Below are 13,141 nucleotides of genomic sequence, written 5' to 3' on the forward strand. Positions count from 1 at the left end.
TCAACAGCCACTGTGTGCTAAACAATCCCTCTGTGTTTGGCAATAATGGGCCATAAATTGGGATGTCCCAGAAGAACAGACTTCACTTAGAGCACATGTGCTTGCAGTACATAAATGGGTGCCATGACTTAAAAGAACAGAAGCACTTAGTTGGGAGAAGGGTCAGTGGAGACCTACGACTATAACTAAAGGCCTAGAAAGTGGACATTTAAAGGAACAAGGGTTGTGTTTCCTGAGGCAGCGAAGACTAAAGGTCTTAATTCTTCACAAGTGACAATGTTTCTAAGGGAACGGAAATTGGCTGTGCTCCATCAGGGGTAGGAGGAGGACGTGTGTCTAAATGACAGCAGGAAAACTCAAAACTGAATTTAACAAGTCCCTGACAGTTAGGGTTGTGACCTAGAAAACACGTTGCCAACGTGGCCTATGGAAACTCCTTCTCTGGGAAATGTAAAGCATAGGGTGGACAGCTTCTTCTGAGGATGTTGTCAGCATCGTTCCTCTGGGCAGCAGGGCTGGCCTCCTCTAAACCGTCTCGTGAAGTCCTGTTCTCGTTCCAGGATCGTGAATTATTTTATTTCATCTACCACAGATAGACACTAGAGATATGTGGCGAGCAGTACATGATGCACAGCGTGGGGCTGGCTGTTTTCTGGGACTAGGATGACGGAACCGTCTTATTCCAGAACACATTCCAAAACATGTCTTCTTCCAGAAAGCATCTTTACTGTCGTCAGGCCAAACCTTACTATCCTTTGAGTCTTAGATTGGTCTTTCCAAGTTATTGGAGCTCTTCTCACCCTTCTTATTTTCTAAAAAAACAAAAAGGCACACACAGGAGGCAGTGTGTATAGCGATGATAGTAGTAATGAAGACCACAGCTTCTATTGAGCTCTTACTGGGTCCCTGTTACTGTGCAACACACTTTGCATGGCTCATTCCATTTTCTCCTCACAACCCTGTGCAATAATAATGTTATTACACCCATTTTACAGATGGAAAGCCTGAGGCTTTAAAAGAGTAGTGAGCATGAGGCCAGGATTCCAGCCCAGATGAGAGGCCATGCTCTGGCAATTTTATTCAGTCCGGTCAGGCTCATATCCCACTTCTGTCACTCTCTAGCTAGGGTCTCAAAAACATCACTTCAATCTTTTTTTTTTCTTTTTTTTAAATGAAGAAAATAATACTATTTCACAGGGAAGATTACACAAGAAAAGGCAGACAAAGCCTCCAGTGCAATATCTGGCACATAGTAGGTGCTCTGTTAACATCAGTTCACTTGCCCTTGCATTTCCACTCCCTGCTCCCTGGGCTTTTTCTGGTCTGAGCCATTCCTTCATGTTGTCCTGGTTCTAATCAGGCCTCGCTCAGTGATAGGCAGGGACGTTTTGCAGCTCAGCGTCCCTCTGACTGATGTCTACTGCTAATTCCTTAAATTTACATATCATCTTTCTTCCCTCGAGCTCATAGCACTTAACAGACAAGTGGGGCACAAATGATTTAACTAAGTGAAATTCAGAGGCCTGCTTGTCTTGAGATTCTGCAAACTAGTGGATTAGCTCAGATGTCAGCACTGAATTATGATCCTTCAGCTGCTCGTGCCTAGCACGCCACCAGCATTAACTCCCTGGTCTTCCAGTGGCCCTTTAAATCATGCATAGTGATTATCATCTTATTATAAGAGTAAGAGGAGCGAGGAGAAGAAAGGAGGGGAGAAAGGAGGAGACAAGCCCCTAGGAGAGGCAGCCTGTGAAACCTATGGCCTGATCGTGCCTGAAGTTTTAGCAACAGGACGGCTAAATAGAAAAGACCCAAATAACATCCAGCCAGCCCAGCTCTTCACACCTCCACACATTTTACTTACTAACTTCTAACCATGATGCTATGATTCCCCTGCCACTGGAGAATATAAATTCATACAAGTGACAGTGTTGCTGCCAAGCAATTTTCAGGCAGCAACTGGGTCTTATTTGTGAAACTGAAGGAAGAAGTCTGAATAATAAGTCTGAAATCTGGTTTGCTTTATATATAAGGTGGGCACAGTAAGGGCTTGGAAATTACTGGAGCGTGGGAGCATTTGGGGGTTTCTCACTGGTGGCTCGGTGGATGGGCGCTTCCACAGGTCACCTGTTGTCATTATTAGTTTACCTCACCTTTGAAAAGGCTGCTGGCTCAGGAGGGTAGGAGGGAATTGTTAAGAGATTTCATGAATCTGAGGCATTACCAGAGGCTAGCTGACTCCCCCTCTGCTCTTATTTCCAGTATATAGCTTTATGTCATTCTTTATCCATGTGTTTGTCATTTGGTCATTAATGGGAACAAATTTTTCTTAAATAGTGGCGTATATAGTGGCCGGGAAAAGAAGCAGTCTTAAGTCTTAAAAGTGTAATACTAGGACCTTGTCATCTATCTGGGGCAATTAGAAAGACATACACAAAACAGTTATAGTACAAGGTACTAGGTGACTGGTTACCTGCTGAAATGCATAAAAAATGGCCTCGACTCTTTTTACAAACAAAGTAAAATCAGTGGTACAGTCAGTAAATGCTTGAGTTGCTGAAAGAAGAGAGGAATTAATGTTGAAATATGCCAGGATGGTTAGAAGAAGTAGCAGAAGAGGTGAGATAGGTGGATTGGTCAAGGAGGGAGGAATTACAGGTCAGAGGAGAAAAAGGAGTGGGGCCCAGTGGGAAAGCCGGCTTTCCTTGAGTGGACTGTGATTGATTGCCTGGACTTGGGGCAGGTACCTCAGGCCCAGCTGAGCCAGGGAAGAGAACAGCCTACTGTCTGAAGGTGGGAACACCTAATGTCAAGTCCAAGTCTATAACTTAGTAGCGTCTCCACCTTGGACAAGTACCCTGAACCTTTCTGAGGCTCAGATTCTTCTTCCTGTGCAAGGTAAGATGAATAAGACCTAGCTCACGAGTATATAGCAAGGATTAAGTAAAATGATGCATATGAATGTGCTTTGTAACATGTATAGTATTATGCAAATATGACTTCTAATTATTATCATTAATGGTAGTAGTAATGAGAGCTGATAGGAGAAGTATAGGTATAGAAGGTCGTTGAGTGTCTGATGGTGGCACCCGTGTCTCCTCCCTCAGCAGATCACTATCATTAAAATCCTCAGCTATAGATCGCTGCCTAGTTATCTGCATTGACTTTGGCCTTGAAGAAGGTCTCGTGTGGTGGGGTATTAGACAGATGTGGTTCTGGATGGTTACGGAGACGCAAACTGGAATCCCAACTATGCATCCTAAGCTGGTCTAATTTGAGTTCAGGGCAGGGAAGGGTAGCTTCTAGAGCAATAATCCCAGGGAATCTAACCGGAAGGAGCTTGGGGGAGCCAGGGAGGAGGGGAGGGAGGAGGGGAGGGAGGAGCTGTTTCTGGGCCACTGTCGGGAGAACTGTCGCAGGCTCAGCTCTCACCAGAAAGATGATGTCAACGGAGGAAGAGCAGCAAACCAGTTGTTTCAGGGTGCTGGGGTCCTCGCCTACCTTTCCCTCACAAGCCCAGGATGATCACAGACCCTGCTGAGTAGGAAAGCTCTGTGCCCATATCTCAGATTAGCGTGAGCCTGACGTGTCTGAGGTGCTGGGGACGGGGCGCAAAAGTGCCCGTGTCAGCTTACAGATGTGTTCAGCTTAAGATGTTTCAGGGCCAAAAGGAGGCAGAGAGATTTTCTTCCAGAAATGCCACTTTACTGTCTGTACAAGTAGCCAGAACACTCCTGCACAAGTTGGATTTACAAGTGCAGGTTCCCCCCACACCTGTGTCTGCAAGGCTGCGGTCTGCAAACAGGAACAGGATCTCGGTCTTCCGCACAGTGTCTGATGTATTGGAAAACTAATCAGCCAAAAGGCCCACTCTCCAAACATTTGGATGGGTGAAACCTGAATTTCCCAACGTGTATATATTCTCTACTAAACACATAGCCTTTGTTAATGATGATGCAGAGCCTGGTTTCACTGGAGCTATGTTTGCCTGGCTGTCTGAGAAAGGCCAAGTTCACGCCTCCCCAGGCTGGACAGAGAAGGGAGTGGGGCCCCCTGAATCACCCTTTCAGCTACCATCCCCTGTTCAGCTTGAAGTTGGCACTGGGCTTCTGATTTACAGTCACCCAGGCACCATCTAGTAACACGGGTGGAGACAGAAGGTTTTAAATGTCTTCCATTTGGACAGTGCCCAGCTGCAATGACAAACGCTTGAAACATAAACCACCTGGCCAGAATCATCCTCCAATCTAGCAGCCACCTCATCCCTTTATAATCCAGTTCATTAGACTGCATTGGCCCTTTGGGTAAGCCCGTGATAAATAAGATGTGAGTCTGGCCTCTTAGAATCTAGGGAGAGAAGAAAAGTGCAGACACAACCAGCCAAGACATAAGGCCAACCCACCAGGTGCCATATGTAAAAGAGGCTCAAAGAAAGTGGTGCAGAGAAATAGGCAGGAGGGGCCTACTTGAAGTGAAAACTCAGAGGGCTTCAAGAGGGTTCAGCAGTTGACTCAGGGCTCTGATGGAGCCTTCAGAAAGGGATGCAGGGCCTGGAGAACAAGGGCATGAATAAACAAGACACCCAAACTCTGGTCCCAGTTTTCCCCCGGAGGGACAACAACTGCAAACCAGTGCCTTTCCCAAGCGTTTACCAGGAACCTCTGTTTGGATTTGTTTTCCGCAGATGACAGGAATTTCTTGCGGCTGCAGAGTGACGGCCGGAGAGAGGGCCAGTACGCGCGGCTCATCAGCCCACCTGTCCACCTGCCTCGAAGCCCGGTGTGCATGGAGTTCCAGTACCAAGCCACCGGCGGCCGCGGGGTGGCGCTGCAAGTGGTGCGCGAAGCCAGCCAGGAGAGCAAGCTCCTCTGGGTCATCCGCGAGGACCAGGGCAGCGAGTGGAAACACGGGCGTATCATCTTGCCCAGCTACGACATGGAGTATCAGGTGGGGTGGTGACGGGAGACGGGTTTGGAGAGCCGTGGGAGTCCTTGTGGTCTGTATTTCAATATTTCAAAGGGTTATGCCCATTCATCATTAAGGATGGTGGTTAAGCGCTGCTGTTTTCATTGTGTTTCTCACGTTGCCATGGCAACTAAATGACACTCTTATTTGTTATTCAGAATGTGCCTATCTCTACACCCAGACTTGGTTCTTTGTTCCTCTTATTGCCTTTTATATTGCTGAAATCTTCTCCAGCAAATGTTTCTGTACTCCGTTTTATTTTAGATTGCTATCAGGTAGGCTGACAAAGGGACATAGAAGCCAGGGAAATAAATACAAACAAACCCTCCACACACAGGGCAGAGGCCTGTGAAGCCACTCAGACTCCAGGGGGGAGAGGGGAACACCCAGATTTGTCCCATTGAAAGTGTGAACATGGGAAGGGAAGGGTTGCTGTTTGCGCTCAGTGGCCAGCAGACCAGAGAGACGCGTCTCTAAATGAGTGGTTTCTCTCCCAGCAGCTACAGCAGTTAAGTTCTATTATCTCTGCCCCACAGAGTGAGAGACTGAGGCACAGATGGGTATGCGCAGCTGTGGCTGAAACTTGGGTAGGAGCAGACACACTGTGGAAGAGGTGACTGAGAACCAGCCAAAGCATTAACCTGCTCCTCCCCAGACGAGAAGCAGCAACAGATGGCTGGTGAGGCAGCCAACTGCTTGCTGAGCTTGCCAGAGGACATGTGCTAGTTTGCAGAGAGAACCTGGGGAGGGTGAGAGTGAGGAATGGTTGAAGACCACAGAGCAGAGGGGCTTCTGTATGTGGCCTGCAGTCACGCACGGTTGTAAGGTGCCCTGAGTTCCTCCCCACCTCCACGAGAGTCCCCATTTATAAACCTGAATGTGTTGTATTGTAAGTAACTGTTTGCACTTTTGTCTCACCCGCTAAATAATGAGATTCTACAAGCAGAGGGCCTTGTCCATTAGGTTTTGTAACAGTCCTTGTGCCTGGCACATAGTAGGTGCTTGGTAAACTATTGATGAACGGACAAATCATATCCCTCTTAGTTGTCATAATGGAGCCATAAGACAATAGTACTCCCAAGGCAATCCAAACCCGAATACTCTATTTATCACCTTACCCCCACCTGCTCATGTCCTCTGAGTTTCCAAATACCTGGATTGGGCATTTGAAAGATTTATGAAAAAGGAACCTCAAAAATAGCTAGGGAAATTTTAACCCCTCTTTAAACACATTCTGATTGTGGTCCTTTTAATCAATACATTCAAGTTACTGGACAACAATATCCATCATCTTGTAATATATATTTTTTAATCCCCTCAAATATGCATTTGATTTGAACCAACTCTTTTTAAATTAAGATTTCAAGCACCGTAGCCATGTGGTCAACAGATGTGTACCAGGAACGGTGACAAACACATACACACACATATATTTTAAGCTGCAGTTAACAGAAAATTGGAAATCCTTGCACTGTCTGGACCAGGAAGCATAGTTAACCATGGCTCTTGTTCTTCTGGTTTCTAGATTGTGTTCGAGGGAGTTATAGGAAAAGGACGTGCAGGAGAAATTGCCATTGATGACATTCGGATAAGCACCGACGTCCCATTGGAGAACTGTATGGGTACGTGAATATCTGTCTCTTTGTGGCTCTTCCAAATGAAACACCAAGGTCTGGGGTATACAAGAGAAGGAAGCACACCATTTTCAAACACAGTTGTCACCCAGTGGGTAAGGCAGCGACCATCTGTGTAGGAGGTGAGGTGAGTGTAGCTGTGTCTTAGGCTGTATTCAGGAAGGAAGGGGTGTGAGATGGGAAGTCTTACAGCCCTATTCCCATTCAGAAATAGACATGCATTAAGTATATGGAGATTCAGGGTGTCAAGACCCCTTCATCAGACTCCAACTTTTAGCAAAGAAAATGCTAGAGGGCGAGAGTAACTGCCAGTCAGAATTACATGCAGGAAAGGTTTGATGGATTTAATGGAAGCCTTCACTGGTGAGCAAAAATAGTACATATGTTATATCAGAGTGATAACATAATTCCCCAAGGAGCTCTTTTACATGAACGAATTGCAAGACGAACTATGGCTTGCGAAGTAACATTTTAGATTTTGCTTGGAAGTTAATACCTCTTAATGCCCCAAATCCCAGAGTTATTTTAAGATTAAGCGTTGCACACCAGGTGACCAGTATAGGAAGGACACCATAACTGTCCCCTTGGACAGAAGTGCCAGCCCACCCAAGATGCACACATTTTACCCAGCTCACCCCAAGGGCACCCTGACCATCTCCCCTCAGAACCAGGGACATTCCCAAAAGCAAGAGGGAATCCTGAGAAGGAATGGACCTGCTTTCAGTCAGAAAAATGATGGTAATAACTCACCAACTGCTTTTCTTGGCACCTGAGTACCGTGTGTGTGTGCCTGATGATGTCAGAGCACGTGGGACCGCCCCAGTCCCTTCAGGCAACTCTCAGGCACCGGGCATCTAAAAGTAATCCAGGCTCTGAGAAAGTAATCAGTGGTAAGTGACTGATTACAATGCTTTGGGGACCCATTACATTATAAAGGACTTTTTGTTCCAAAGCAACTTTGAGAATCTCTCCCCACCCACCCGGCCCCCATGACGGTGATGTGTTAGACAACAGTCTAGAGCATGTGGAGGACATGGGACACTTTCCATCGGGTGTTATAAAAAAAATTAATGGAAGTCATCTTCATCATACCCTACATTCGCCCGTATCTAACTCAAAATTTCTTTTTTTTTTCCCCCAGAACCCATCTCAGCTTTTGCAGGTGAGAATTTTAAAGGTAAAGAAAGAAAAAAATTTTTTTGCATGCTTTTCCTTCCCTCCCTACATGACGTGAATTTGGTGGAGGGAATAAACCTCACAAGAAAAAACAGACACCGCACCTTCCCACCGCTAGATGGCACCAAGAACACCTGTAGATGCCAGGGAAGGGGGATTGAGATCCTCACTGTCTGTTGTTTAATTAAAGTTTAGAAACCGATAATAGAGACAAATAGGTTACAGATAAACCTTTCAGCCTTGCATTGTCCAATGGGGAGCAATGAGGCTGAAAATGCATGAGTGGTGAGAAAGGAGAGGCTGTAGGGAGACTGAACAACAACAACAAAAAAATCAGTAGTAAATTAAAAGGGAAATGAGGTGGCAATGATTTATTTTAGCCTGAAGATGGTTTCTTTCCAGTTCCAGGGTACCAAGGCAGCAGTCTCAATTAACCCTCAGTGAGATACAGTGGCAGGAGGTTTTGTGAGGGAAGAAAGTTAGGGAAAAGACACAAAGAGTGGTAATCCTATTGAGGGAAAAGCTGCAGAATTCAGGAGCTGGTGTCTAATAAAGGGAATAAGAAAGCACATTGGATGACTGGAGTGAGAGCACTTTAAATAGAGAACTGAAAAACAGAGAAGGACATTTTCTTCCTAATAAAGTAAATAAAGAGCAGAGCAAAGAGAGAAGAATTTGGAGTACTTGCCTCCTCCATTGAGAAGGGGAAGGGACTCCAAACTTGGGGATGTTTCTGCCTGTGCTGTTATAATGCAGTGCATTTCACATTTTGGCCCTTTTTGCAATCCAGTTAGTTGACACTGCTGAAGTTTCCACCCAGGTTCCCATGCTAAGTGTGGAGAAGCCACTCTAAATGCTTCACTTTAGTTGGCCTGGATGTAGAAGCACACTCAGAGACAGTCACCCTCACCTAAGGACGTGTTTTTCATAACCTATTTTATGCAAGCAATTGTGAGGGTTGTTGGGCCCTGTGTGTACTGGCTGGCCTTAACCCCATAGGTGACAGCATTTCAGAGATAAGGGAAGTCAGTTTTATATCTGAAGTCTAGACTTGTTATCTTCACTCTCATTAATCTGTCCAGCTCCTGGCTAGAAAGAGATGAATTCCTGGTTTGTCACCTAGATGCGCTCTCTGACTCCAAATCATCTCGCCTAATTTGCCACTCATCACCCATAGCTCTAAGACAATAGATGGGGGGGGGGGGGGGGCGGGGAGAGCCCAGCAGAATAGTGAATAACAGACCTCCAAAAAATATCTTTTCTTCCTTTCTCACCCTTCCTTGCCCCCCCGCCCCCCGAACCCCATTCCTACTCCCCATGGCACATTTTGAAGTATTAAGAGTATTCATATGCCTATGTTGGTGCTCTTTGGGTGTGAGTTTTATGTTCATGCAAATCTAAAGCGTTGGAAGGAAAGCTGAGGTCACAACTGAACGACTTGGATTACGGTTGAATTCAAGTTCTAACCTTCAGGACCCAAGGTAATGTTGATGCTGGGGAAGAAGTGGAACCTGCTTATGTTGTCTCACTGGACTCTTATTGGTTGTTGAGACTCACAGCTCCCAGGAAAGGCTGATTGAAAACTTCCAGGCACTGTCGCAGACAGTGTTCTGTGTGAGCACACATGCCTGGGTCCATGACTGACAGGTACAGTGGCTAAGTGCTTTGCTTCTGTAAGAGAATAAACAAACCAGGGCACATGTGCTCTCCTTGAGGCTGTGTTTACCGTGAGGCTTCACAGTCCAGTCATGTTCTCTTGTAAAATGTATATAAATAAAATATCATCAGAGCCGCAGTGCTCATCTAGCCAAAATAAACACAGGGCTTAGTGACTTGAAGGTAAGAATTTCCGGTGTGTTCCCGATGGGCTGGTTTGGGGGATTAAGCAGAGGCAGAGCACCAGTGTCATGGATTGGCCCACAGCTGATGTCTTGGGAGATAATGAGCATCTTTGGAAGGAGGAAACCAAATCTTGGGGAGCAGAGACTTGGCCAAGGAACACTTGGCCAAGTCAAAAGCAGGATCGGAGTTGAGAATGGACAATTTTAATCCCATTGCCAAGTTTCACATGGAATGCCAACATGGTAGCCAGATGAACCCAGGACCAGAGAGTCTTTTGGGCTGAGGCCCATTTGACCTCAGCATGCAACTCTGTGTTTTGATTCAAGCAAAGCTTTCCATTTGGGAGAGGAAAGAGGAGCATTTGCTCTGTGTAACCTAGTGACTGGCATGCGTTTCTCTCCTGGTCCGGGCAGAGGCAGCCCTCTTTCAGTGGGGGCGTGGGGGCCTGAGGATTAAATCTGCCTTTTCACTCAGAAAGGGAAACCAAGAGAAATCAGATTTGGGCAGCAGGATATGGAAAGTTGATGGCAAAACACTATTAACTACAGGCACTTCCATTGTTAGTATGTTTTCTTGAATTCGAGTTGTTTTTCTTTTCCATTATAAATTAACCATGAGACAGAAGCATTCCCATTCTTTAAGCGAAACCAGGTAAATCTTTAAGGAAATGCAATAACAGTGGCCTCTGGACCTGAGCTTATTAGGTATTCTTGCTCTTTTGTATTTTGAAGTGTCTTTCATTTTCCACCTCTTACTCATTTCTTGCCATGAGACATGTTCTTTTTATGCAACCACCTTGTGTTTTCTGCTTAGTGTGTATACTTTGATTGTATATCAGGGTGTGAGTCAGTAAGAAGAGAAACAAGCCATGAAGAAAAAGAGAACTGTGTAGAGAAGGGACAAAGAAAAGAGAGAATGAAGAAGCTGTGTTGTGATTTTTAAAAAGACTTTTTTTCTTGTTGGTGTTATGAGTCACATTTTAAACAATGTAGCCTTGGTGTGCATTTTTTCTTTTCTTTCTTTTTTTTTTTTAAAGCACTGGCTATAAACATAGTACTGTCATGTATCTTTTTCTAGAAGTTCAGGGTTAACAAGTGAAAAACTGTGTGTAAAGGGAAAAGACCAAAAAAAAGTGATATAATTGAGGTGATGAATTATTTCCTCTTAACTGATACTTTCTTTTTTCAATAAAAGAAAAAAGAATAATAAAGAAGCGAGTAAAAATATATAAAGCCCATAATCAGAGTTCTGCAGTTGTTGACTAGGTGGTTATTTTTAGCAGCTCACGGTGGAAGCAAGAGTTCTTGTTCATGTTAGAGTCTCTGAACAAAGCAGCAGCAGAGAGACTGGGTCTGGTACCCCACCCGTTAGAGACCCATGGAAATGCCGGGGATGGGGGCATTTGTGGAAGGTGGTTGTAAGAGTGAAGAATTCAGAACTGCTATGTCTAGCAGTGATGGATGCTAAAAGGAACAGCAGTATCTCCTGTTAACAACTGAGGATGTAGGTTTCATGACTCAGACCCATTCTTCCGGACATGGGGCCCATCTCTTGGGTTTCACTTTCTGTAGTCCTCCTCAATTTTCATCCAGGTAAAACCAGGAGAAAATGAGCACCAAAGGCATTTTTCGTGGGCATAGAGGAGAGCAGTCTTCAGAGAGACCCATTTTGGGGCCGTGACAGAGCTGGCAGGGGTTTGACTGTGCATCAGGTTTGAAGTTCTGTTTACTTGGTGCCAACTGGCCCATCTCTGCTATGTCCCACCCCCATCTCTCCCTCTGCATACCCACCCTCATGCCTTGTTGGCTGCCTCCCAGAACCTTTGCCCACCAGCATAAAGGCCCCCGTCCCAGGGCACAGGACCTGGAGTTGGCCTCAAATTCTTGCTCTTCTTGGCTCCTTTTCTCCCGCTGCTCTCTGAACTAGAAGCACTTCTGAGACGCAGTGAGGGTTAAATGGTGTTTATGCACGTAATCCTCTGATGAAAGGCAGAGAAGTATTCCTAAATCCGGCCAGGGTTCCAGATAGGCAGCTGTGCTGTGTGACTCCTACTTGCTCCCCCTCCCCCTTCCGTCTCCAGCTGCCAGATGAAGACTAGGTGTTGCTGAGCAAGGAAGCCTGGAGATCAGATGTGTGTAAAGCGGGTAACTGCTTGGCTGCCATTGCTCGCCTAAGGGGACACTGAGGCATTCTTTGTGAGGCTTGCTTGCGCACACTGCCACCCCTATCACGGAGACCTGGCGCATCCCCTCCCTCCCAGTTTACTATTCATCTAAACAGCTGCCAACGTCAGTTTCTCTAAGGGAAGAAAAACGTCATTCTCACCGACTTTTCTTCTCTCTAAGAACAGAAAGGACAAGCCTTAGTTTAAAGAAAGTAACCTCAGTGCCACTAACGAGATGAGATGTGTCCGAGACTTTAGCCAACCAACCACAGGTCTGAATTTAGAGGCATCTTGTTTGTTTATTTATTTAGTCAACATAATAAATAAAACCTATTCAAACAAGGGCGGTACAGGGCATAATTCAGATTTTTTAAAAAGAGAGAAGGAAACAAAAACTGTTTTCGACACTTGACCTAGTCACACAAATCTTGCCGCTGTGTGTCTACATTCACCCATCAAGCAGGGAATTCCCTGGATTTGAAATACTTTAGCAACAGTAGAACACCGAAAGACAAGGTTCCTTTTACATAGGTCCATGTTCTGTATAAATAATAAGAATAATAACAAAGAGGCATTTTAGCTAGATGGGGGAATCAGCCTGTTTTCTGCTACTCTAATGGAAACCTCCTGATGACCCTCCATACACTGCTTGGAAGGCAAATGAAAAGAGTCATTTCTCAGGGTATTTTGTACTTTTACATTCTTTGTCCAAACAGACCACATTCTTCTACTATCTTCTGTAAACTTCTCCAGAGGAGCCAACCTTTTTTGGGGGGCTTGTTTAATCTCACAAATTAAATAAACCTTTTATCTGAAATGCCCCTTCACCAACACTTTATTTTCAACCTGTCCAAAAAGGACTCCCCAGACCGGCCGGGCCTAAAACAGTTCTTATTTGCAATGAGCCTTTTTTTCTTTTTCTTCTGAGAGAGACAACTCACCATTGTTGACTTTTAAAACATTTCTTTAGGAAACCTGGGTGACCCCTCCAGGCCCAGAGGACATGTCATAAACTTAATTGTAGCAGATGCTTTCTCTTTTCAGTGATTCAGTGAGAACCCAACTTGACTGAGACAATCCTCAGACAGGTTCCAGCAGAAGTAGGCAGCAGAAAGGGCGAAGGCCACTTCCTGCTCAAGAATGGGGGTCTGCACACTTTTTCTGTGAAAGGCCAGATAGTAAATATGTTGGGCTTTATGAGACTCTGAGTCACAAGTTCTCAGCTCTGCCATTGTAGCTCAAAGGCAACCACAAGCAGTATGTGAACGAATGAGGGAGGCGGTGTTCTAAAACGGACAAAACAGGCAGTGGGCCAGATTTGACCTACAGGCCGTCATTATCGGAGCCCTGGGTTCGAGCA

At 45.4% G+C, this 13,141-nt stretch overlaps 1 protein-coding gene across 4 annotated transcripts in view; it reads left to right on the forward strand.

The window, feature by feature from the left end:
* The window catches only part of NRP2 (neuropilin 2), a 112,499-nt gene that overhangs the window by 76,064 nt on the left and 23,294 nt on the right, over positions 1-13,141 (forward strand). For 2 of the 4 annotated variants that reach the window (XM_019726888.3, XM_019726890.3), the window contains exons 13-15: positions 4,685-4,947; positions 6,491-6,587; positions 7,741-7,761. In XM_019726888.3, coding sequence (XP_019582447.3) covers positions 4,685-4,947; positions 6,491-6,587; positions 7,741-7,761 — 381 coding nt within the window. Of the gene's footprint in view, positions 1-4,684; positions 4,948-6,490; positions 6,588-7,740; positions 7,777-13,141 lie in introns of all 4 variants that reach the window. The other 2 variants (XM_019726887.3, XM_019726889.3) reach the window with 1 other exon arrangement.

This window comes from Rhinolophus sinicus, chromosome 17, assembly GCF_057876585.1.
Source record: "Rhinolophus sinicus isolate RSI-liver-muscle chromosome 17, RSI-T2T, whole genome shotgun sequence".
NCBI lineage: Eukaryota > Metazoa > Chordata > Mammalia > Chiroptera > Rhinolophidae > Rhinolophus > Rhinolophus sinicus.